Below are 23,569 nucleotides of genomic sequence, written 5' to 3' on the forward strand. Positions count from 1 at the left end.
AGACTAAGCTTCTGAGAGGAATATTTAATCCTTATTATAAAGCTGAGAAACTGAATCTCAAAGACAGAAGTAAAATTTTTCCAAGTAATTTTCATGCCTTTATGCTCCACTACATCTCAGCTAATAAAGTCTACTGGATTCAAAGTGGAATGCTGCCTCCTTTCTAACTACATTTTGGACCAATGTTGGCTTCAAAATTGTCCTCTTTTGGTACCAGAACTGCTATTTCTTTCTCTGTATCTATTTTCCCAGCCCGTGGTTGTTGCTGTTATAAACTCTAAAACCAACCCTGGGAAGGTCAGTCCTGACCTATGTGAAGAACACACAGCTGAACTCCACCCAGTGCTTCTGCACAGAAAGAAAATGAAAAAAGCATCAAATATGTCTTGTCTAAGTGTTCACATGACATTTTTTCTGTAAACTTTGGGGTTTTTTTATTTTTTATTTTTTAAAATAATGTAGTATTCAGAGAGCAGCACAACATATGCAGAAGAAGATTAGACAGTTTTTTTAAATCTTAAAGATATGACCTTAACTTTTCAGATTGCAAACATAATGTTATGTACCCCTTCATCTTTCTCTGGTGACTTCATGGAAAAGCTGTATTCAGTGACAAGCAATTATATGATGCCTGATCTTCCCTGTTTTGTCTCTTCCCCCTCTTATTTGTTCAAACAACATAGGTAAATCACAGAACCACATATCATTAACACAAACAATTTTTTCACAAAGATCTTCCTTTCCCATGTCTATGGGAAACTAAAAAAAAAATAAATGCTGTGCTATATTTTCTGTCAAGAAGAAATATCAGAATGAAATATCTCATTTGCAGTCCAGGTGAAGATCAGCCCCATATCTTACTGTTGTATTGATTAAATAAATAAGAGACTAACCCAATGTCAAAATTTTCATTTAAAAAAATACCATGTAATGTCTAGTATATTCTCAAATAATTTTGCTGCCCTTTTTGTATCTGCCACTTTAAATAGTCTCATTTCATATTTGATAGCTTATAGGCCCCAGTTTATAAAAATCTTTTACATGTTTTTGTGATGATCAGCCTTTTTATTGAGCACAATAGCAGATTAAGCAGTGTCTTGCTTTTTTTTATGATGTCTACATTACTCATTTTATGTTCTGACAAATTCAATACAGGAATAAAAAGATCGAATTTTGACTAAAGCAAAGGCTCTAACTCCAGAGCTAACATTTTCCTATCCAAAGAAAAAGAAGATGAAATAAAGAAACAGCTCTAATTGAATTTCACAATATAATGGTGGTCAAGCATACAGTCAAGCCCCCAGTTCAATAGTTCAGTGCTCACAGAAGCATACACTTATCTGTGATTTTATGAGCCATCTCAGTGACAAAAGGCTATGCTGTGCTTCAAGTTAATCTTGTGGTTTAGTGTGTGCTGAGTCAAAAAATGTGATGTACACTTGATCAACAGTGTAGAGTATTCATTGCAAGTATTTTCCGGAGGTTGGGTTAAAAGGGTCTTTAAATCTGAACATCAAGGTCCCAGCAATGTCTACACCCAGAAAGGATGTGAGATTCTAGAATTAGTTCTGCCCTGTGCTTTAGAACTGGCCCAACAACCAGACATGCTGGGAAAAAAGAGGAAAACACAGGGAAAGGTGATGAATCATCTGTGATCTTCATCAGCTACAAGTGGAAATGCTCTTAAAGCTTCCTGTTCTCTCTTGCTCTCTCTCTTATACTCTCTCCCTCATAAACATAAGGTCACTCACCTCCCAACCAGACTGCAGCTCAATGCCATAATTTTTAATCTGTCAAATTTAAAGGTTATATTTTTCGTAATTCCTAACATTTTTCCCCAACTTATCTTAGTGTATTTTGGTGGAATACTTTTTATATATTAAATCCATTGTATACACAGTGATGCTAACTACAATCCCACATATGCACTGGAAGACCATCCCCATGATGTGACTGCACAGGCTAACTCACCCTGGCTGTGTGTCATCTGTCACACAATGGTACGTGAAAGTTCCAAACATCTGCACTCCCAGGATCCCATACAAGAGGAGAAAGAACAGAAGGAAAATTGAAACACTCCAAATTTGCTCTCCAGAACGCCTGGCAAAAAAGATAAATATGACAATGAGTACACAAGCAACACGAAGCCTTCTCTGAAAAGCTCCACAATAGAAAATATGCTCATACAGAAAAAGTAGTATTTCATCTACAAAAAAGTTTTCTTTAAAGCTAATCTCTCACTCTGTGCAGATACAGAAAAGGAAGACACTTTTTTTTTTTTAAACCTGTAAGGTCAGAGTAATTAAAGGATATGTAAACTACAGACAGTGGAAAAAAAAAAACAAAAAAAAAAACAACCCAAGCCCAAATAACATGTATGCAGTTTAGCTTTTGTAAAATACTATTTAATGACTTACACAGTTGATACCAAGTAATGACCAAAATACTCTTTCACATTACCATTATGTGGCTTTTGTTATTACATGCCATACCAAACATACTTATTTGTATTTGCTTGCATGTAAGCATATCTGTGCACATACCAACACATGTGCACTTGTAACTGTAATGGTTAGGGCACATGCTGATGTACTTTTATTTATGAAAATTACCCTACTGATAGTGTTCACTTTGATTATTAAGTGCCCGCATTAATAGAACAGAATTTACTGCCATTGATTGAAAATTGCTGGCTACTGTTATCAACAAAATACTTTAAGACTTATTTAAATATTTGACAGGTTTGATGATTTTCTAGGAAACTTAATGATTCCTTAAATATGGAAAATACCAAGAATTTTTTGGCCAAAACTAAAACTCAGGAAGAAAATGCCTATTAAGCATGAGGGGTCCTTCTCTGACTGGCTGGTCAGTCTTCTAAGTCAGAACTGACATTTTGTCTGCTGCCCTTCAGATAACTGCCTTACTTACTTCAAGATATTTGTTATCCTCGTTCTTGGCAGCTCAAAACGAAAATATATCCGGAATGCACGAATCATAATGAGCGGTCGTGGTATCCGTAACATGCCCCAAGGTGACATCTGGTCAACTATTTCAGCAATTTCAAACACCTACAAACAAAAGAATCAAGTGTATTTCTTGAAGACTCTGCCCTGTGCCTGTATTCATTAACAGATTTTTTAAAACTATCAACACTGTAAATTATTTTTATTTCCATTCTCATTCTTGATCTCCTCTTTGTTCATTTTAACTGTGTTTTTTAAATGAAAAGTCTTAGTAAATCCTTTAATCCATTTCTAAGCTATCCTAATGAAATTCCAAAAATACACACTGCCTATGTTCACAATGCTTCTGTCTCAAGCAACTCAAGACTGCAAGCTTGTATCAGCTACCCACTTCTGTGTTAGTCCTACCCCACAAGTTTCCCACAACCCCATTAAAAGTGAGTAATTTACAATTCCAAATATAAAAATCATTATCAGTATTAATGTTGCACACCACTAAAACTTTTACCACAATAATAAGGACATAAACACAGATTGCTTTATGACTCGAAACAAGCTTATAATTCCTCCATTTCATTCCAAGTGCATAAGAATAATCTACATGTTCTTGTCCTAGAAGTCATTTAGTACCACAGTTTTCAGCCAAGCTGAAAAAGGAACTATTTCCTTAATACAGTGACAGGTTATGCACTCCATAGAGACCATTTAGCTTAATGACTGGGTGAATATGTTTTAATCCTTGTCTCCCACTCTTTGGGTGTAACTACTTAACTTAGTATTTGCTTAAAGCACTAAGAAAATGGAGAAAGAACCTGGCAGCACATAAGAGGGGTAATCTACAGTACTTATCTGTAATGATCAACCTTACTCTACGTGTGTAAATGATGTACAAAAGTTTTCCCTTCATATTAAAGCAGAAAATTACCATGTGTCTTAAAGCTGACAGAAGTGGGTAAGTTATGCTAACAGCAATTACTGTAGAATTTTTACAATACTTCTACTATTGCTTCTCCAGTCTCAGTCTTTAGTGGGTTCTTTACCCAAAAGCTGGCTATGGTTAAGGACCAACTGGTCTGCAGGACACAACTTGACTTAAACCTTAATACTCTATGCTTTTTTTAACATGTACAAGTTCCCTTCTTGATGAAACTTGATCAGATTTTTTTCCAAATATTTTTGGTTTTGTTTTATTTTCTCTGCATTGTGCTTTAACTTGAATTTCAGAAAAAGTCTTGTCAGGTGTGGGCCATATTACATGAAACCTCTTCCTCTACAGCACCAATAAGCCTACAGCATGGAAAATATCTACCACTGCAATCATTCTACCTTTAGTTGCCTATGCTACTCAGTGTGGTATCCTACTAGACTTAACATAAGGAGATGATCACAACTGTTACTGGACTAAGAGATAAATGGCTCTCTCAAGATCCTTCTCTTCCTTTTTGACTATGCAGAGGGTTTATAGTAACAAGTGTCATGTACAACTTCTCAGTAAGAAAAATTAAACAATTTTCCTGCTAATACAGTGACACTGCAATGTGCAATTGAATTCACCACAGTTTTTTTAAAACCAGTGTGACCCATGTACGGTTATGCATCACTTGCTTCTGTTGTATACTTTTCAGAATTAAGGAACCATTAATTCAGAAAAGTAAGTGAAATAATTACCTGTAAAACCAATGACACCCAAAGACAAAAGACCATGAATCCATCAAACACACACCAACGATCCTTTACATAGGAGCTATCACCCTACAAGAGAGATATAAGCTGAGGTTAATTGCTGTTTTACTGTTGGAATTAACAAATATCATTTTAAAAAGTTCTTGGAAGAAGAAAAAGTTGTCTCTGTACAACTTTTAAAATGCCACTTTTGAAAGACTCCAAAAGCCTAGCAGCTGGGCTAGAATATGCTGGAAACATATAAACACATCCTGGGGGGTAATAAATAGTAGCTTCGTTCTTGTGTAGCACTTCTCTTTAGCTTGTATCAGAAAGAAATTATAAAGAGACTTATTATTTACACTTTGATGTAAAAAACCAAACCAAAACAAAACAAAAAAACAACACTTAAAAAAGAACATTGGAATCACTTTTCTACTGTATTACCTATTACGAAATACTTACACAGGAGGGTAAGTGTGAGATGCTAGCAATCTATTATTGTGCCATTTACTTGCTTCAATATTGTTCAACAGCTTCAATTAACTCTGTATAATTTTACTCATTTTTGGTAAGTTTTTGATCATTTTTCATTCTCTAGAGAAGTATTGCCATTTCCAAAACACCAGACAGTATCACCATATTTTTACAGTGCAGGCTTTCAAGTGTCTTTGGACATTTATTGAAACTCCTTACCACCTCAAAATGACAATTCATTCTTTAGACTTCATTAATAATAGGTATGGTACAAGGATTGAAAGCATACCTTTGCACTACTGAATTAAAAAAAAAATCAGGAAAGAAAACTGAACACTGGATCCTTGATGACCCATATACCTTTTTCCCTGTTCTCTGGCTTTGCTTTAGACTTTTTCAATTAGCTCTCTAATGTAAAACCTGAGCATGGTTTTGGTGATAGTCCAACATCACTCCTGAAAGGCAGCATGGAAACGACATGAAAAAAACTGAGCAGATAGGCTGTTTCCATCATATTACACTATTATCAAGCAGTGCTCCACTTTGCATGCTTAGATTATTCTCCTGTTCCATGATGACTGCAATGACTTGGCCCTCCACTGCAAGCTATAAAAGAACTTTGAAGGGCTGCTAATGCCTCACACTTCATTTCAGTCACTGAATTGAAGAAAAAAAAAAAAAAAAAAAAAAAAAAGAAAAAAAAAAAAAAAAAAAAGCAACATTTATTAGGCAATCACATCTGAGAGTTAGATAGCTTCAGGTTTCATGTGGAGAGTAGAGGAAGGTGGTGACCAAATGCATATAGATCAATGGAGCTTGTTGAAAGAAAGAACAGACAAGGCTGGAACAAAGGAAAACAGGCACCTTGTTTCACAGCAGAGAAAATGTGCTGAGACTTCAGGGCACATAAACACCCTTTCCAAAAGAGGTTTTACCTCACATTGAAAATACCCTCCCCTGCCTAACACATTGTTTGGTTTCTTCTCTCTCCTTAGTGTTATTCCAGAAAGTGTTTGGTATCCATTTTTTCAAAGGTCCAGTTAGTGAACAATCTTGAAAACACTACTGGACTTTGGCTTGATATGTGATTCCTGGGTTGTTACACATTGTTTCATATATCACTGATGGTTACCTCAGTCAAACTGTACTTGTATTTAAATGTCTTGGCATTTCTATTGATCTTGAAAGTACAGACTTTTTGTTTTAATCTATATTTTCAGTGACATACAGTATCCTAAAAATGATTTATCCTTCCTACCATTGCAGTAGGTGACAGCAAGATATAATGTGTAGAGACAAAAAAGTGTTTTTTTTTTTTTTAAAAAAAAAAAAAAAAAAAAAAAGTTTTACTTCTCTAGCAAAAATCTTCAGGGCAGAAGTAAGTGAACAAGGAAAGGAAAATAAAGCAAGTTATTTTCAAACTGAAAATAAAGGACTTCAGTACTATTTTCAGGCAGGATTTTCTAGCACAGAAGGACATTTAAGTTTTTCCCAATCGAAGAATGAAGAGGAAGGCTGCAAATCAGGGAAGCAACAGAACAGGAACTTTTGCACTGCAATTTTAACCTTGTTAAAATTTTTTATTTTAAATTATATATATATATTTTATATATATGGGAGATCATTATATATCTATGCATATATATGTATATATTTATATGAGATCATTATATATATAATATATATATATTATATAAAATTTTAATCTTGTTAAAATAACCTTTCTTGAAGAAACTAGACTTAGGTCCCTTAATAAAGTCTGAGCTCATCAGTAACTCTCCACTCAGGACTAAAAAACCTGCTGTTTCAGTAGTTATATTCAGTAACTGTGAAGCAGATATGTGTTCTTTCTCTGCAGAGATCAGCTACCAAACTCCCAAATCTATTACCAGTCTGTCTTCAAACCCCGTTCTCTCCTAGGGAATAAACCTCAGGTGAGATTTGCATCAACATGCAACCTGAGTCCTTCAACTCTGGTTGTGAACAAAGATGCTGACTGGTCTTTCTCTCTCAAAAACTTTCTGAAACTTGCCTTTTTTTCTCCTAAGCACCCTTTGTCTAAAGGAAGAAGTTTTCCCTGAGTTTGTCTGCACAGATCTGAGCATGAGCTCTTGCTCTATTCGCTCTCTGAATAACCCATCAAGTACTCACTGAAAGCCAGATCTTTTTTTAGAAATTGTTTTTTCTTTTCACAATACATGTGGCATGATTGAAGGAGCTCTGCTGTTTTTTCCTGACAAAGGAAGCTGTCGTGACCCTTTCCAGCTTTCCCACCAGTCAGGCTGCTCCACCACCTCAGGCTGCTCTCATTGTCAGGTCAGGACAGCTTCCCCTGCTCCATCCCCCCTGTCAGGGAGGCTTTCAGCACAGAAACTCAGGTACCTGAATAACATTCATAGAAAGTATGAATTTAGGGGGACATTCTGGACCTTTCGGCTTTGCACATACAGAGGCTTTGTTTAAATCCTTTTCATGTTTGTCATTTGGCTGGCAAAGGACATGGTGGGGAATCTTTAATGCACATGAGACATTATTGGCTATCGGAAGCATTTGTAAGGCAGGGCCACATCCTGGTTAATGGGAGAACATAATTTTTGGGATAAATCTTGATATTGAACACTTCTAGTGCAACTTCCCTGAGAAATCTAATTCTGACTAAACACAGGCTAGCACTCCCATACTGATAGCAACTTACAGGGAGTTCCATTCACATTTTAAAAAAGCCTTGGGCCGAAATTCCACACTCACAGTCAGTGGCAGCCTGGTTTTATACTTGAAAAGGAATACAGATGTATGAAATTTAAATATATCTGATGAGATCTTATATAAAATAGCTGAGGGACTGCAATGTGTTAATCCCTCGCTTTTTAAAATCATATGTATTGAAATATGAGAAGTATTGATGAGGTTTTAGCACTTTTTACTATCCCAGGCCATTTACATTATGGTTTCTAAGTCTTTAAAACATGGTCTAAATGCTTTTAAGAGATGAAGAAGGATTACTACTATAGACTAGAAGTTTTATGCTGAGACTAACTCAAACATCTTAAAATCATAAAAATTGGTGATTCCCTACTGTCTACAGTGGACACTGGATTCTTTAATGTGCAGAGCAAGTCCTGAAAGCTCCTCCAGGAACAGGACTCAAAGTCTATCTAGAGAATGAAATAATTTGCTTCTGAAAGAGAAGTGGATATCAGTTCACTCAGGCAGCCTGTGACCACATGCTTGAGACAGCCTTTGGAAGACTTTTGCCCAGTAAACCATGCCCTCACTTAATGCAAACTAAGGGCTGCAGTTCAAATGCAGTGGACTAGATAAGTAACAGTTATTAAACACAAAGCATTTTAAGATACATGTAAAAATCTGATGTGCAGGCAGCAACATGCCTTAGTTGTTAGACAGATTAATTTTTTTTTTCCTGTTAATTAGAAGCCTAGTCTTCCCAGTTTCTCCTTACACATACCCATCTTCTCCTTCAGTATTTATTTAAAACAGGCCAACAGCTAAGCTAGTGCACAATCATGGAAATGGCTTTCCTGGTAAACCACATATGGAATGGATTGAAAGTCAGCACCTCTCTCTTAGAGATGCTAATCTGAATTATTATGTAATTTGAAATCCTAAAGAATGGACAAGTTTGACATAACAGTTTGTAATTAAAATACTTTCTGCCCTATAAGAAATAAGTTAATTTACTATGGCAGTGTTGCCATAACTAAGGAATAACACTGTAACTCTAGCATAAGACCTTAGTGGCTTTTACATCTATTTACCTATTACAAACAACCTCCTCCCTCCTCCCTACATTCCCCATATTTCATCAGGACTAATTTTAGCACCATGACACAAATTGAGCACAATGTACTAGCTCATTTCTTTATTTTCTATTTTCATGTGCTATACCAACACCCCAATAACATCCCTGAGATGCTGGAAGATACACTTTCTCAACTGTAACCAGCAATTTGAAGATAAAACACCAATTGCCACATGAGGTATCCTAAACAGTCATTGCACAAGTTCACAAAATCTCACAATTTTATAAGACCTAACTCATTGGAAATGTGAGACAATACAAAATAAAGGCAGAAGCTCAGACAGAAATAGCAAAACACGAGGCAGTCACTCCATGAGAGCCATTACAGTTTAACTTACACGAGAAGTGAAAACTCGTCAGACTGTATTTTTTTTGTAAAAGTTTATGCCATTATAACCTTGCCAAAACCAATATGCAAAATTGATGTCTGAATTCCATAAAGCAATCTGCTAGAAGATTGACTGTGTCTCCTAATTTTGTGAAGCAATTATAGTATCTCATTGGTAAGGTAGACAGCTAAGTTAAGGCAGACAGCTAGATGGTAGTAGTCATCTTCTATACAATTTCTGCCCTGCTTATCTCTTAACTTCTCAAAAACACCTCAGGACAAACAGTAAATCCCTGTAAGTGAAAAGCCTCCCTCCTTGCCTTCACAAATTCTGTTTCTCTCTCATCCTTGACTACAACCTGTTCTCTCAATCCTTCCCTGCCACCTCGTTCCAGCTGCTTTGGGGGGAAAGCTAAATAAAAGAAGTGACATGACATTTGCTGTGATGGTAATCAGATTTATCAACATCTGCTCTGGAAAGCAGTCCTGTAGTTTTGGGTCTGTCACTGGGAGAACATTAAGTCTTCCACTTTTCTTCACGATCTCTGACAACAGGACAGCTGAAAGATAATACAAACACAAAGAGACCAGCAAGCTCAGTAACCACCAGCAAGCTCAGTGACCACCAGCTACTTTGCTATTTCATCGTGGTCTCTAGATCCTGCATGTGGTGACAGTAAATAAAGCACATCACCAGCTTTAGCAAATTCTTCAGATAACCCCCTAGGCTACTTTTTGGAACAACTACAAAGAAGCATTAAGGGGTGAAGGTTGACATTTACTGGCATTTTAGGAGCAGCATAAATGCTCAGGAGGAAGCAGAAGAAATGGAGAGAATCAGAATTCAGGAATATCAGTTTTTTTCATCCTCCACTATCCTATATTAATAGGATTTGCCTACCTGGAACAGCACTCACTGTTTCCAGGAAGTGCACAGGAAAAAAATCTTTACCCTGAGAACACTTGAACATTGGAATTTATTGCCCAGAGAAGTGCTAGCATTACTCTTGCTGGAAATGCTCAATATTTATCTGCACAGGCCCCTGGATAACCAAACTAAGGCCATGTTTTCAGTAACAGGTTGGTCCAAACCATTTCCATAGGTCCCTTCCAACCCAGATTTTCCTTATTTGTAGGCTTCTAAGACTGCCCTTTCAAGAATGACAGTTCCTTGGTGTAGACTCCACTTCTACATCTAGGTCAACGTGCATGGAGGTACTCTGGAAGTATTTCTGGAGCCTGGAGAAGGTAACGTGTTTTAAAAGCTGCTATGCTTCAGCCAGCAGTATTCTGCCCTCCCCCAGCTCCAGCCTTTAGGAGATGTAATGGGTCAGTTCGGATCCAAATGTTCAAGGTTAAAGCTTTTACTCTGAAGCATCAAATACTGCCTGGAGATTGAACAGGAAAGTTTGATAGGCAAATGGCCTAATCTAACATGACAAAATTTTCATCAGAAACGGGAAAATGCCCAAGTGATTAAAGCTGGAATATCTAAGAAGGAAGCTCTTTTCAGAAAGAGGATTTTAGTATTTGGTAACTGGCATTATTAAAAGCTAGAGGATCCATTATATACTACAGAGACAAGGAAAAGTTTATTGAAACAATGATATAACTGTAAGAAAGCAATATTTATATTACTGGTGGGGAACACAATATTCTGAAATGAAATTTTTCATTCAGCTTACTGCTTTAAAAATCCCACATAAATTTTGTAATTTTTATGAAAATACGGCTGTATAGATATGTTCTTCCTTTCCACAGGGGTTTGGATCTCATTAAGATTTTTTCATCTTGATGTCTTGTTTTATACTCACAAACTGAGAGAAGGCACCACAGGCGTGAAACAAAATAACATTTTTTTAATTATAGCAGACTTCTCTGAAAATGCGAGTCTCAAACAGAAAGGCACATTAGGGATACAGTTCCCTCTATTCCTAACTGAATACATGACGTTATCCAATATGTTGATTTCACTGCTATCCCAGGATATGCATCATCTTACCCTGACATAAAGTGATACATTAACACTACCCCTCAGAAACAGCTGCTTTCATGAAGAGAAACAGTAATTCTTGAAAATTCTGTTATGAAGGGAAAATAATAATATTACCAAAAAGTAAAGTTTTGTTTATCTAATTGGTCTTTATACTGAAAGAGCAATTTCTAAATACATTACGGAAGTCAGTATGTTATACACTTTTTCTTAGCAAGACAAAGTTAAATTTTGATCTCCATGGTAAGTCACTAGGTATGACATGGGCACATACTTCAATCCACGGCCAAAAATAATTTCTGACTAAAAATTCCTATGACCCTTTGACTGGTTAGAAAAATTACCATTTTTATTTTAGAAATACTGCCTATGTAAGTTCACCAAGTGATTTGAATGCCTTTGATTTTCTAATACTCTAATGCAAAAATGGTGCAAAATGCCCCACTGTGTAATATGAGTCAGTACTTTCCTGTAATAAACACTTCAACAAAACCAGGCACAAGTAACCATAGAAACAGGTGCGTATATTCTAGTGCCCTGCTCTCTAACCTCCCCGGGCCCACAGGCAGCAGCACCCAACTAGCAGCATGCTGCAGGCAACTTCATGTTTGTTTTCTTCATGATAATCAGTTTTAATTTCTTTAATTTCCTGTGACTGGTAACAGCATTGGAGCATTTCACCAGCACCATGATCCCAGTAGGCTGGGAAGCAGTGTCCTTGCGATGGGCATATGCACTTAGCAAAACAATAACAAGCATACAAGCACAGCAAGGCAGAAAAATCAGCTTTTGCAGCCTGAATATCTTATTCAAATAATGGTTATCAGTACTGTTTGCTATGAAATAATATTTAAAACTAACAATAACAGTTGTCGACAAAAATAAAGTATTTTTAAAGGGAAATTTTAGGACAATTTGAAATGATAAACTTTTTTCACAAACAGAATAGCAGGAGAGCTGCACTACACATCTAGGTTTCCAATGTCACTATACATAGTACAGAATTCTATTTTTTTAATTCAGATATGTAAAATAATTTGTCATAAGGACAATTTTCACCTTATAAACCCAAGAAGAGTCAAAGAGGAAACCCAAATCTTAAGTCAACTGTGTCTTTTTTCATGTTTGTTCTGTGAGGTTTTTACTACCACAGGTGAGTATTTTTCTCCTTTTATTTTTTTCTCTCCACATTTTTACACTCTTATTTAGTCAAAGCAGCTCATCACTTTCTCATCCTTGCCACTGATTCCACTGGTTATGCTTGCACCATCCAGGTCAAGATTCTTGCTCCTGTGTGTGATTTGCACATTCCAAGACTGAGCTTCCTGCACCAGGCATCATGAGCACATTGCTGAAACTGGATGACAGGAGCCCTATGTTCTGTTTTACTACCTGACGTTAGCTTATTAATACACCATGGGATATACAGCTCATCTAAAGTCACAGACCACAGTAATTTCAGAATTTCCATCTTTCATTTTCAGACTCTAGCACAGATACTCCCTCGACAAAGTTACTAAAATCTGGTCAGCCAGCTGACAGTGTTTCATCACAATTCCATTGATATTTCCATCATTTACCAGAAAGATTAAACTCTTTTGCAGTTTCCTTGTTAGACTAAGGTGGAGTCCTTAAAATTAGCAGAACAGAAAAGAAGGCAAAACGGATACTTGTAACAAGGTATGGTAAACAACAGTTCCATGATGATAATTCAAGACACACTTCTGAATTAGGATGATTATGGAAGTGTGGGTAAGTTAACACGATAAGCAGTAAAGAAGAATCTGGCATCCAGTTGTCTTTATACGTTCTGTAGTGCTCACCTGTCCATTGAGACTGAATCTCTAATAATGAGGTAATCACTGACTGTGAAATACTCAAAGGTTAGGTGTCAACCTATGTAATTTAATCTTCCTTTCAGGCAGTGGAGAAAAGCAGGATGGATAGAATACCATATGGAAGAGTTTACTTTCGGGTAGCTAAACAACTAATTTTAGACAATTGCAAACTAACAAAAATAGCACTGATGAATGCTACTAGTTTTATGCCCAAAAATCTATTTCCTGCAACTGAAGATGAAGAAGTGGGAGAATATGCAAACAGACTTCAACTGGAGGCAGCTGCAAATCTCAGTTTAGGTCATGGCAACCAGAGTACTTCATTAAAGCATAAAAATCCCATCTCCACATCACATTACTTACCCTACAGGTGGAAATTTCCTTTCATCAGCAGAGAACTGACTGCACAAAGTTAAGCCCATATGACTCAGGTAAGTCTCCATCCTGTTCTGCTCTCAATTCCTGAGCAGACAGCCACTACAACAACCAAAGCACCTACCCAAAAAATTGAGGAAAATGTGCTCTCTGCTCAGGGCTAACACTGCCTGGGAACACCCAACATGCTGAAAGCTGCTGATTTCAGTTAACTGGCCCCTAATACTGGACAAAAGCAAAGGAAATGGCTCCTATCTATGTGTGACTGTCTATCTATGTGTGACTGTGCTGGTAGAAGATTAAGCTTTGTTTCAGCTCCTGCATTAATTCATGGAGAGAGTGCTGAAAGCTGATGGTGCAACCATTCAGTACTGAGCCAGCGACTACTGAAAAAAGTCCAGCAAATCCACTTGCAACTACTTCAGTTAGTACAAAAGTTTTGCTGTGAATGTAATTGATTTAACAATGAGGGAAATGTCAAGGACCATTACTTCTGACTTTCTATAATATCCTTTGTTAGCTGATACGTGTCACAACTGCACAGTGAAAAGATTTTTATTAAATTCAGTGCACTACTTGTGCTCACTAATTTTTTTTCTAATTTTCAGCACGCTGGTACTAAAATAGGTGTCAGGTAGGCTTTCTTAACAGATAGGATAAAGAACTCACACTTTTTATTTTACAGTGCTACTCTTCTAACAGAGGAACTGGATAAATCATGCCTCCTTTTCACAATATGATTTCAGTGTAGGTTTTCTAATATCATCATGACTGTGATTAGAAGCTGCAATGAGGATGGGGTATGATGAAGATATGCAGATGATAATTTTTGCATCACACTGATTAGAAGAAATACTAAATCCTTCCACCACAGGTTAGGCTCCCTGCTTTCTTTCAGAAATCTGACACTCATCTAATATCACATCTGTTTTAGTCTTGAGAGTTATCTTTCATTTCTCTAATTCCAACCAACCTCCTTTTATCAACGAGATCATTTTGGAAACTTTCCTTGAATCCAGGAACAGACCTATGTCAGGCACATACTGTCAACCTTGTAAGTGACACATGAGTGGGCACTTAAATGTAAGCTTTGATACTGAGGGACTGTGAATCTTGTCAGTGAGATTACAAACTGACTCATGAACTGTTTCAACAGACACAAACATTAGTTAATTCATGGTGCTCTCAGAAACCTGCCAATCAATCAGTAAGTTGCAATAGACATAAGCTGAATGTATTCGGGAGCTCAGTTTAAATCTTATCCCAGATACTGAATGAGATTGATCTAATTTAGTACTTTTGATTGATCAGATTTAAACTCCCGTGATGAATGGAAATGACATTAGTACTGAGAGACTTTTAAGGCTATGGCAGTGATGGCTGTTGTTTCTGCTCTGTTGTAAAAATTAACTAAAACAGACATGCGATTTTGTTTAATTAATTAAACAGTTTCTATTCCTAAAATCCACACTATTAATTCAATAAATCTTACGTAAAATTAACATCAACATGTAGCCTTTCCCCAGTACCATGTTTTGATGGTAACAAGCTAAGGTCAAGAGGTCTCCTGGCCTGTATTTTCATAGAATCATAGAATCATAGAATTGGCTGGGTTGGAAGGGACCTCAGAGATCATCAAGTCCAACCCTTGATCCACTCCCGCTGCAGTTACCAGACCATGGCACTGAGTGCCACATCCAGGCTCTTTTTAAATATCTCCAGGGAGGGAGAATCCACCACTTCCCTGGGCAGCCCATTCCAATGCTTGATCACCCTCTCAGTAAAGAAATTCTTTCTAATGTCCAACCTAAACCTCCCCCGGCACAACCTGAGACCGTGCCCTCTTGTCTTGAATGATTTTACCATCATTCACCCTTGAAGTAGAGCTGTACTTTGTATTTAATGTTTCTAGGTCTGAGAAAAAGAAATAACATATATGTGGTAACACTAAAACAACCTCTTTACTATTTTATTATAATAGCCTTTTTCATTTTTTACACTTCACAGCTTTTTTTAATGGGTAAGAAGTCTGTGATATTTACCATTAATTTTCTAAGTTTTTTTCAACTACTTTGAAAGAGATCAGGATTTTTAATTTCTAAAGCATAAGGATTTTTTAAGATGTGCAACACAATTTAGGAGGCATCTGCTAACATGCTTCATAAGCTTTTTGTACAAAAATATTGATGTGGCTAAGTCACATCATTCATTAAATCACGTGCTACTCAGAGAAAGGAATTTGCAATGCTTTGAAATCCATGAAAATGTTGCAGAAAGGTTGAAGAGAAAAATATGCAGCTACAAAATCGTGCATACCTAGTTCTTTAAATAATAATATTAAAATATTGCTATACTTATTAAAGTACATTTTCATGACTGAAATCAAGAATTAAAATTATTTGCTCATAAAATCTAGTAGGTTAAGCATAAATCAAAATAGGAAGCCACAACTGTTTCTTTTACGACTACTTAAATAACTGCTTGTGTAGTAATTAGCACCTAACTTTCAGTTTCATCAAACTACCTAGAGTTAATATTGATGAAAGTTACACTCTAGGCAGTGATATCATACACTTATTCATTCCATCTATTTGAAGCAGATTTAGTAGATTTAATAATGTGTACGCAGTAGTTTCCTGAGCAATTCTGTCATTTCACAGTGAACTCTAGCACAGGCTATGATTCTTCAATGAATGATATGACATTCTTCAATTTAGAACATAATTTAGAATAAAAGCATAAAAATACATTCTTAGAAAGAAACTGACTTGTTCTAATTCTCTGTCTCTAATAATAAGTTTCAAAACCCATAACAAGTTGCTTTACTGTTTGTGTGCACATTTTATGCAATGCAGCTACCCAACAGAAGGCAGACTGTCCTAGAAGTTTGTTTTTAATAGGACCTCAATCAGTAATAAATTATAGACTGTATTTCATTTTTCAGAGATGAGTTGCAAGGTAAAGACAGACATATTATTAGCATTAGTTCAGTTGTTAAGTAACAATAATTTGCAATACCAAAAAACTGAAATACAGTTATATCACAAGCCTTTCAGTGCCTTTTTTCCCAGGCAGTGCCTATATACCAAATGTAATCCATACGACTGCACATTTGTACCCATCTTGCTTGATTCCTCCTGGGAAGTTAATCTATCCTGACACCTAATAGAAGCAAACAGTGTATGATCACAGTAACAAGGAATATCAATAGACAGGTTTGAAAATGGTAGGATCTTGGACCCTGTATGAGATATATCCTGTCATCTTCTGGTTTCTTTAATATTTGCATATGTGCTCCCTGTTTAAATAGTGTCTATTTTCTTTGTAGGTGGTGGATATCTACATGAGCACTGATTGCCCTCATTCAGAAGCCACTTTCCCTTTCAGAATACCCCTGAGAACCAAAGGAAGGAAATGTCCCATTTGTCCTCAGAAGGTATTAGTTAGACATGACTTAACATTTTCAAAATCTTCTTAGCTCAGCTATACTTACATTGTTATTAATTGGGACTTAAATGGATGGTGCCTACCTTCTCCATAAATTAGATTCCTCTTTGGACTAAAAGTTTGCATTAATCGTGGCTAAAAAAATTAGCGTTATTATTAGCATATCAGTCCCTAGGGCGTTTAAAGAAATTCTGATTTATGGTGAAGTTCAGTAGAACCATATGGCAATACATTAATTGATCCTACATTTACTAAGTGTCCTGACTGGACTTAAATTAGGACTACAGTTCATAAACAAATTTCCTTATAAAGATGTTTCATATGCAAACACCTTTAATAAATGCTAATAAGTTTCTAAACAGTGCCTTATTTTACTTTGATTGCAACTATCTTTAGAAGCCCACGGGTCGTTATGTTCTTGGCAGAGTTACAGTATTTAACCAAGATTTTCTGTAGAATCAATAATATGAAGAGTAAGTTAAACGGTTCATCTTGATTAGCAAAGAAATATTTTAATAATATATTTTAAAAGCTCTGATTTAATAGCTAAAAAAAGGCTAATCCAGTTGTAACCTTGCTTTATGAAAGTTGCTATACATGACACAAGCCCGTATTGTTTTCCTACAGTTCTGTGTTACTCATGTGAGTAGTGTGTGGGCATCAGATGCAGCAAAACCATCTTTTCCTTTTATCCAGCTGTTGTGAGAACACATCCTCAAGCCTAATTTTCAGCTGAGTGCAGTTCTGAGCTGCCCAGTAGGATACAGACATCCTGGAGGGAGTAGAAGACCATCAAAGGGTCAGACAGCTGGAACACATTACACAGGGAAAGGTGAGAGACATGGGTCTGTTCAGCCTTCAGATAAGAAGGCAAACAGGGAGATGTTGTTGCCACCTATTCCTACCTAATCAGAGGATACAGCAGCAGGTCAGACTAGATGACTTCTGGAAGTTTCTTCTAATAAAATTTGTTCTATGCCTCCATGAACAGTGCCAATAAAAGCACTTTATTTCAGTGTAACTATATTTATTCACTGATGAATGCTACTATGCACTAAGCTGTAAGCAAATCCTCAGTTGTTAAAATAACAATGCAGCAAAGACCAACAAGAAATTGGTCTTTGCATACCAGTTATGTCTAATCTATTCTGCTGCATTTTTATTTAATAAACAAAGAATAAAATTTCAGTGTGCAAAATGAAATAATCTGCATTGTCATCTATACATATATAACATGAATTAAGGCAATGGAACCGACTCCAGACATCCATTCATTCTGGATGGACAGACTTGAAACACGATTCAAAGATAAGTTCATCCTATGAGAAGCAGCTAAGGACTCTGGGTTTGCCTAGTTTGGAGAAAAGGAAGCTGACAGGAAACCTCACTGCCCTCTACAGCTTCCTGAGGAGGCAAAGTGGAAAGTGATACGCAGAGCTCTTCTCCCTGGTATCCACTAACAGGACACATAGGAATGGTTCAGAGATGCACCAGGGGAGGATTAAACTGGACATGAGGAAGCATTTCTTTACCAAGAGGGTGGTCAAACACAGAAACAGGCTTCCTAGAAAGGTGCACCAAGCCTGTCTGTGTTTAAGAAGCATTTGAACAATGCACTTAGGAATATGCTTTACCTTTTGGTCAGCCAAAGTGGTCAGGCAGTTGGATTAGATGACCAGTGTAGGTCCCTTCCAGCTATTCTGGTCTGGTCTGGTCTAGTCTATTTCTATTCCATTCTATTCCATCCCATTCCATTCTCTGTATTAATACCTACATGTCCATTTATTTGCAAGGTCTGTGTTGGCTGGAACAGTAACTTGTTAATCCCACTCTGTTCAAACATGCATTCTGGTCACTAATTTCCCTTTCATGGTCCTCATTTTCACATGCATGATGTACATCTCTTGAACAAGACAGCATGGGCAGTGGTCAGAAATAGCACTTTACAAAGGATTACTTTGGCCTCATGCAACACATGAAGATTTTCTCAGAATCATCCTATTTCAGTAGTTGTCTAAATATTAATATTAATGAGACTTTAACTTTTGCTATTAATATTCATTAGGTATAATGACATAATAGCTTAGTTTGGCAGTAAAGAAAAAATGCTATGTGCAAACTTGTAAACAAACTGAGGAGCTAAGTACAACCTCAGATGTCTCTGGAGTCTCCAGACCTTTCAGGAGTGAAAAGGAAGGATAAAACACTTATTATCTATTCTGTGTTGTGTCTGTCAGTAAGGTCTGCAGATGGATTTTCTACTTGTAGGCTGAATTTCTACCTTTTGTACAATGCTGGAAACAATCTGTAAAAGAATGCTAAAAAGTAATGATTACTGAAAAATTCTGCAGTTTCATATTCTCCAGTATTATTTCAACTCATACAAATTAGTCTAGCAAAAACAGCAAACATATGATAATAGGAGCATTTGTTTACTAACATGCACTATATTAAGGAAAAAAAATCAGCAAAGCAAGGTAGCTTTCTTACCCAGCTCACAGTAAGATATATGTCATTATTTAGATAAAGTGGCCACACAATAACACAACCAGCCTTCTGAAATGAAAATCAAAGTTCTTAGTCCATATATGTATCTCTAGACATGTATAAAATATTCTTGCTAAGGTATATGTGGCTTATTTTTCCTTTCATTCTTTATATTACTACAATGACACTATCTACTTCTTAGCAGGAAACCAGTATTAAGAATGCTGGTATTATGCTTTGGTTAATAATATTTTGCATATTAAATAAGCAGTAAAGCTTCATCTTTGTCAATCTGTCTTTTCAATTTATATGCCATGGTGTTGCCTGCAGTTAAAAACAATCATAGCAGAAAGATCTGAGAAGGTAAAAGACAACAATCAAATATCACCAGCACATCTTCAGATCATTTTCTTAAGAATACAGTGAATACTTTTAAGTGCTTACCTTAACTATCCCACGGATATGCATTTTTGCTATCATCTCTGCAGTGTAAAGAAACATCAGTAGAGTATCAAGAGCAAATGTCACATACTGGAGAGGAGGATAATGCTCAAAGGTCTTTGGAGTGTTCATACAAACAGAAATAACACTGATGATGGCACAGATTCGTAGTAAGGAATGTACCCACTGGAAAAAAAAACCAAGACAATGCAAGATTGCTTTGATGTTCATAAAACCCTCAATTATTTAGCCTTTATATCTTGAACTGTCACTTTTTTGTAAACACATATTTACTTTTTTTCTTTTTACATCACGATACACACATTAAATGTCTTAATCCAAAAATATGCACTCTTGACTTTCTTCTACTTATATACATACATATATGTACACATATATATAAAATCTTAATACAGCATATATAATCTTAATAATTAATTTGGGAGGTTGTATATTTCAGAATAATGAAGAATTAAGGGCCAGGAAAATAAGAGTTAGAATTCCATCATTTCTAAATTGACACATTTATGAGCAGACAATATGTGGAATAAGTTGATGTTATAAATAGCTGAATGTATTAAATGATAATATCTGTGGAAAACTTTAGTTACACATTTAGATAAACTGATTTTTAAATCAGATACAATTAAATTCAATTTAATTTCAAAAATTAAGTGAAAGGCATAGGGGGTAAAAGCATCCTTCCATTTTGGAAAAAAATAAATATAAAAGAGACCATGTAACAGCAATTTACTTCTTAACATCAGGATTCACTTTTGTTCCAAACAAGTTTTGTTGCTGTGAGAGAACAGTTAATTTATTTGACTACTTAGGTCTCAGCCTCTCTACAATAATTACTAATAAGTTGATACTCAGTGCCAATCAAAATGGGAGGTCTAATGAAAATGCAGAAAGTATCCAGAGAGTGGTTTAAAGTTGGATTTTTTCTTCTAAATGAAAACATCATTGAAGCATCTTAAAGCCAAACAAGGGTAACAAATCAGAGTTGGTAAGGTCATATCTATCAAAACAAGAAGGGAAAAAAGACCCTTCAGCAAGGAAAAAAAAATCCCAACAAAAAACAATGAAGTGTATTTATAGCAATTTTTCATCTGAGGAAAAATTCTACGCTCATTTACACCATCTGAGACCTTTTGATATCAAGAAGATTCAGGAACACTCATCTCATTTAATATCCACTGTACACTCACCTAGGTGTAATGATATTTGACCTAAATTTTATAGCAGTATTGTTTGCATACTCTGAGCCCAAATCACTAATCTGGAAGTGGAAGGCAGCTGATGAACGATCTGTTATGTCCTGTTAACACCCACTCTGTTTCAAACCTTGTTTTGACTGAAAAGATTTTTCAAACCTTGTTTTGACTGAAAAGATCAACATACATATCGAAGTACAGCTGACATAAAAAATGTTGTCTGCCACAGTAAAATGTCAATATAATGCATGCTAAGCCATATACACCCAGTTCTCCAGAGTAACGAGAAAAAAAAATATTCGATAAAAAAGCCATGTATCAGTGTTATGAAACACAGATAAATAATCCATCATATAGTTCTGCTATTACATTTTGAGCTTATTATAGCAGTCAGTGCAAATATTCTATTTAAAATTATTTAGCATGAATTAATATACAAGTGTTGTCTTGTAAGTGATTTAGGTGTTACAACTCAGCAGCAAAGCTGAGAGGATCTAGCATTCCTACTGCAAATGAGATGATAGATCCATTAAATTTGACTTTCTGCTTTTACAAAGCAAAAATTTACTCATTACTTTAGGATAAATACAAAAATGCTTTCTCCACAGAAGTATGAATCTCTCGAAGATACGGATTCCAGATGCATACTGAATGCTGAATAAAAAAATCTAATCATAATAACCATATTGACATCATAAAGGCATTTTCCAAATACTTCAAATTCTATTAATGACTCCACTTCCAAGGAAGCCTTCCCCAGTTTCAAGTTGCCAGACACTTTTATACCTTTCTGTTGCTTAAGGCAGGTTGTTGATTAAATGATGCCAGAAAAATGTGAGGTGTACTTCAAAATAACAAGCCAGAATATACTTTTGTATTCATGAGATGTAAAAGGAGAGATTTGAAAGTCAAAAGTACCAACTGCTGGCTACCACTTTTGCAATGTAATGCTCTTTAGATACCCTTTTCAAAAGCTCATTTTACAAACTTAACTTCTAATTTCAATAAACAAATCAGGAACCAGAGGCACTGAAAGGATGGCTACTAAAAAAAAATAATCTTCTATAACCCCTTCAGTCTGTCATCACTGAAAGAAATCTTATTTATATTTGGACTTTCTGCAAATATGAAAGCAGATTAGCAACGTTAGCTCAATACTTGTTCCTCACAAATACCTGGCTCAAAATCTTTTGTGGAAGTCACATTTCAACAATGTAAATTCACTTAGCTTAAAATTAGCAAATATGGAAAGAGATACCTACTGGTTTGTTAATCCACAGAATATCTGCATTGTCTGACAAAGATTCATCGGGACCAAAATCTGTAACTGGCTGGGCTTCCACCCTTGAACTTTGTTTCCTTTTTAGCATCCTGAAGTTAACTTTTATTATCTATAATAATGAAACCTCCTTGGGAAGACAAAAAGAGAGAAGACATTAATTCACTAAACCCATTTTATAATGCATTTTGAACAGTTTTATAAGTAACCTAAAGCATTCTATTTTCATGCAAACTGCTTTTGTACTTACTGATTAACAGGATCTTCATTTTATAAAAAGCTTTGCCTATATAAATCACTGACACGACTCTTGTTACTTTACAAAAATTTACATAAAGGTATATAAAGCAAACAATTACCAGAAACTCAGCAATGCTGGCAGAAAATGTGTACCAATATGCAAAGAATGATATTGCTGTGAACTTAAACATGGAGTAATCACTGGATGGACTTGACCTGGAGCCATCCAATTTAATGGTGACATTTCCTTTTATTACACTAGGCTAAGATAAAATCCAACAAGCCAAAGGCCAACAGGCAATGTTAAGCAGCCAACAGATGGCAACGGTCCTTGCTGAAAACAAGGGGAGCCTTTTTGCTATATACTGCTATTAACACGTATTTCATGTATTTTTCTTAATACTTTTTTTTTTTAACGTTAGCAATTATCTACATCCAGACAGCTGGCTGTCTCTGGAGTTTGTGTTGGCAGATGGAAACACTGAAGAAAATGGGTCATTTCCTCAAGGCCAGGCCAAGTCTGGACACTCCTGCATGGGTGGCATGCAGGAGCTCAGCATTGTGTTCAGCAATGTGAGTCGCAAGCAGTGGACACGGGACAAGAGCACAGAGGTGGGCTACAGCTTACTGCTGACTTTCCTGCAGGCACAGTGCACAGATCTCAAAAAAAAGAAGATACACTCTCCCAAGGAAGAACAGTCTGTCCAGCAGGGAGCACAGGTCTTGCATGAGAGCAGTCATTCATAAAATACAATCCCTTAGGGCATTTTTTTCAAGAATGTGAGGAGGCAGAAGAAAGCAAAATCTTGGGAACAGGTTCTGGACAAAACAGGGTGACACACTTGTCAAAAGTTTGTTAAAACTAGTATAAAATAGAATTATAGAATGGTTCGGGTTGGAAGGAACCTTTGAAGATCCCATAACCCAGCTCCCTTGCCATGAGCAGGGCCATCTTTCACTACAGCAGGTTGCTGAAAGCCCTGACCAACCTGACCTTGA

General features: G+C 36.1%; 1 protein-coding gene across 1 annotated transcript in view; it reads right to left on the reverse strand.

Moving 5' to 3' along the window:
• Positions 1-23,569, reverse strand: part of NALCN (sodium leak channel, non-selective) — a 228,773-nt gene that overhangs the window by 196,731 nt on the left and 8,473 nt on the right. Inside the window, exons 2-6 of the mRNA XM_071742574.1 lie at positions 22,314-22,460; positions 19,838-20,020; positions 4,635-4,718; positions 2,932-3,071; positions 1,972-2,100 (exon numbers count right to left, since the gene is read on the reverse strand). Coding sequence (XP_071598675.1) covers positions 1,972-2,100; positions 2,932-3,071; positions 4,635-4,718; positions 19,838-20,020; positions 22,314-22,421 — 644 coding nt within the window. The 5' untranslated portion in view covers positions 22,422-22,460. The remainder of the gene's footprint in view (positions 1-1,971; positions 2,101-2,931; positions 3,072-4,634; positions 4,719-19,837; positions 20,021-22,313; positions 22,461-23,569) is intronic.

The sequence above is a fragment of the Heliangelus exortis genome, chromosome 1 (assembly GCF_036169615.1).
Source record: "Heliangelus exortis chromosome 1, bHelExo1.hap1, whole genome shotgun sequence".
Lineage (NCBI taxonomy): Eukaryota > Metazoa > Chordata > Aves > Apodiformes > Trochilidae > Heliangelus > Heliangelus exortis.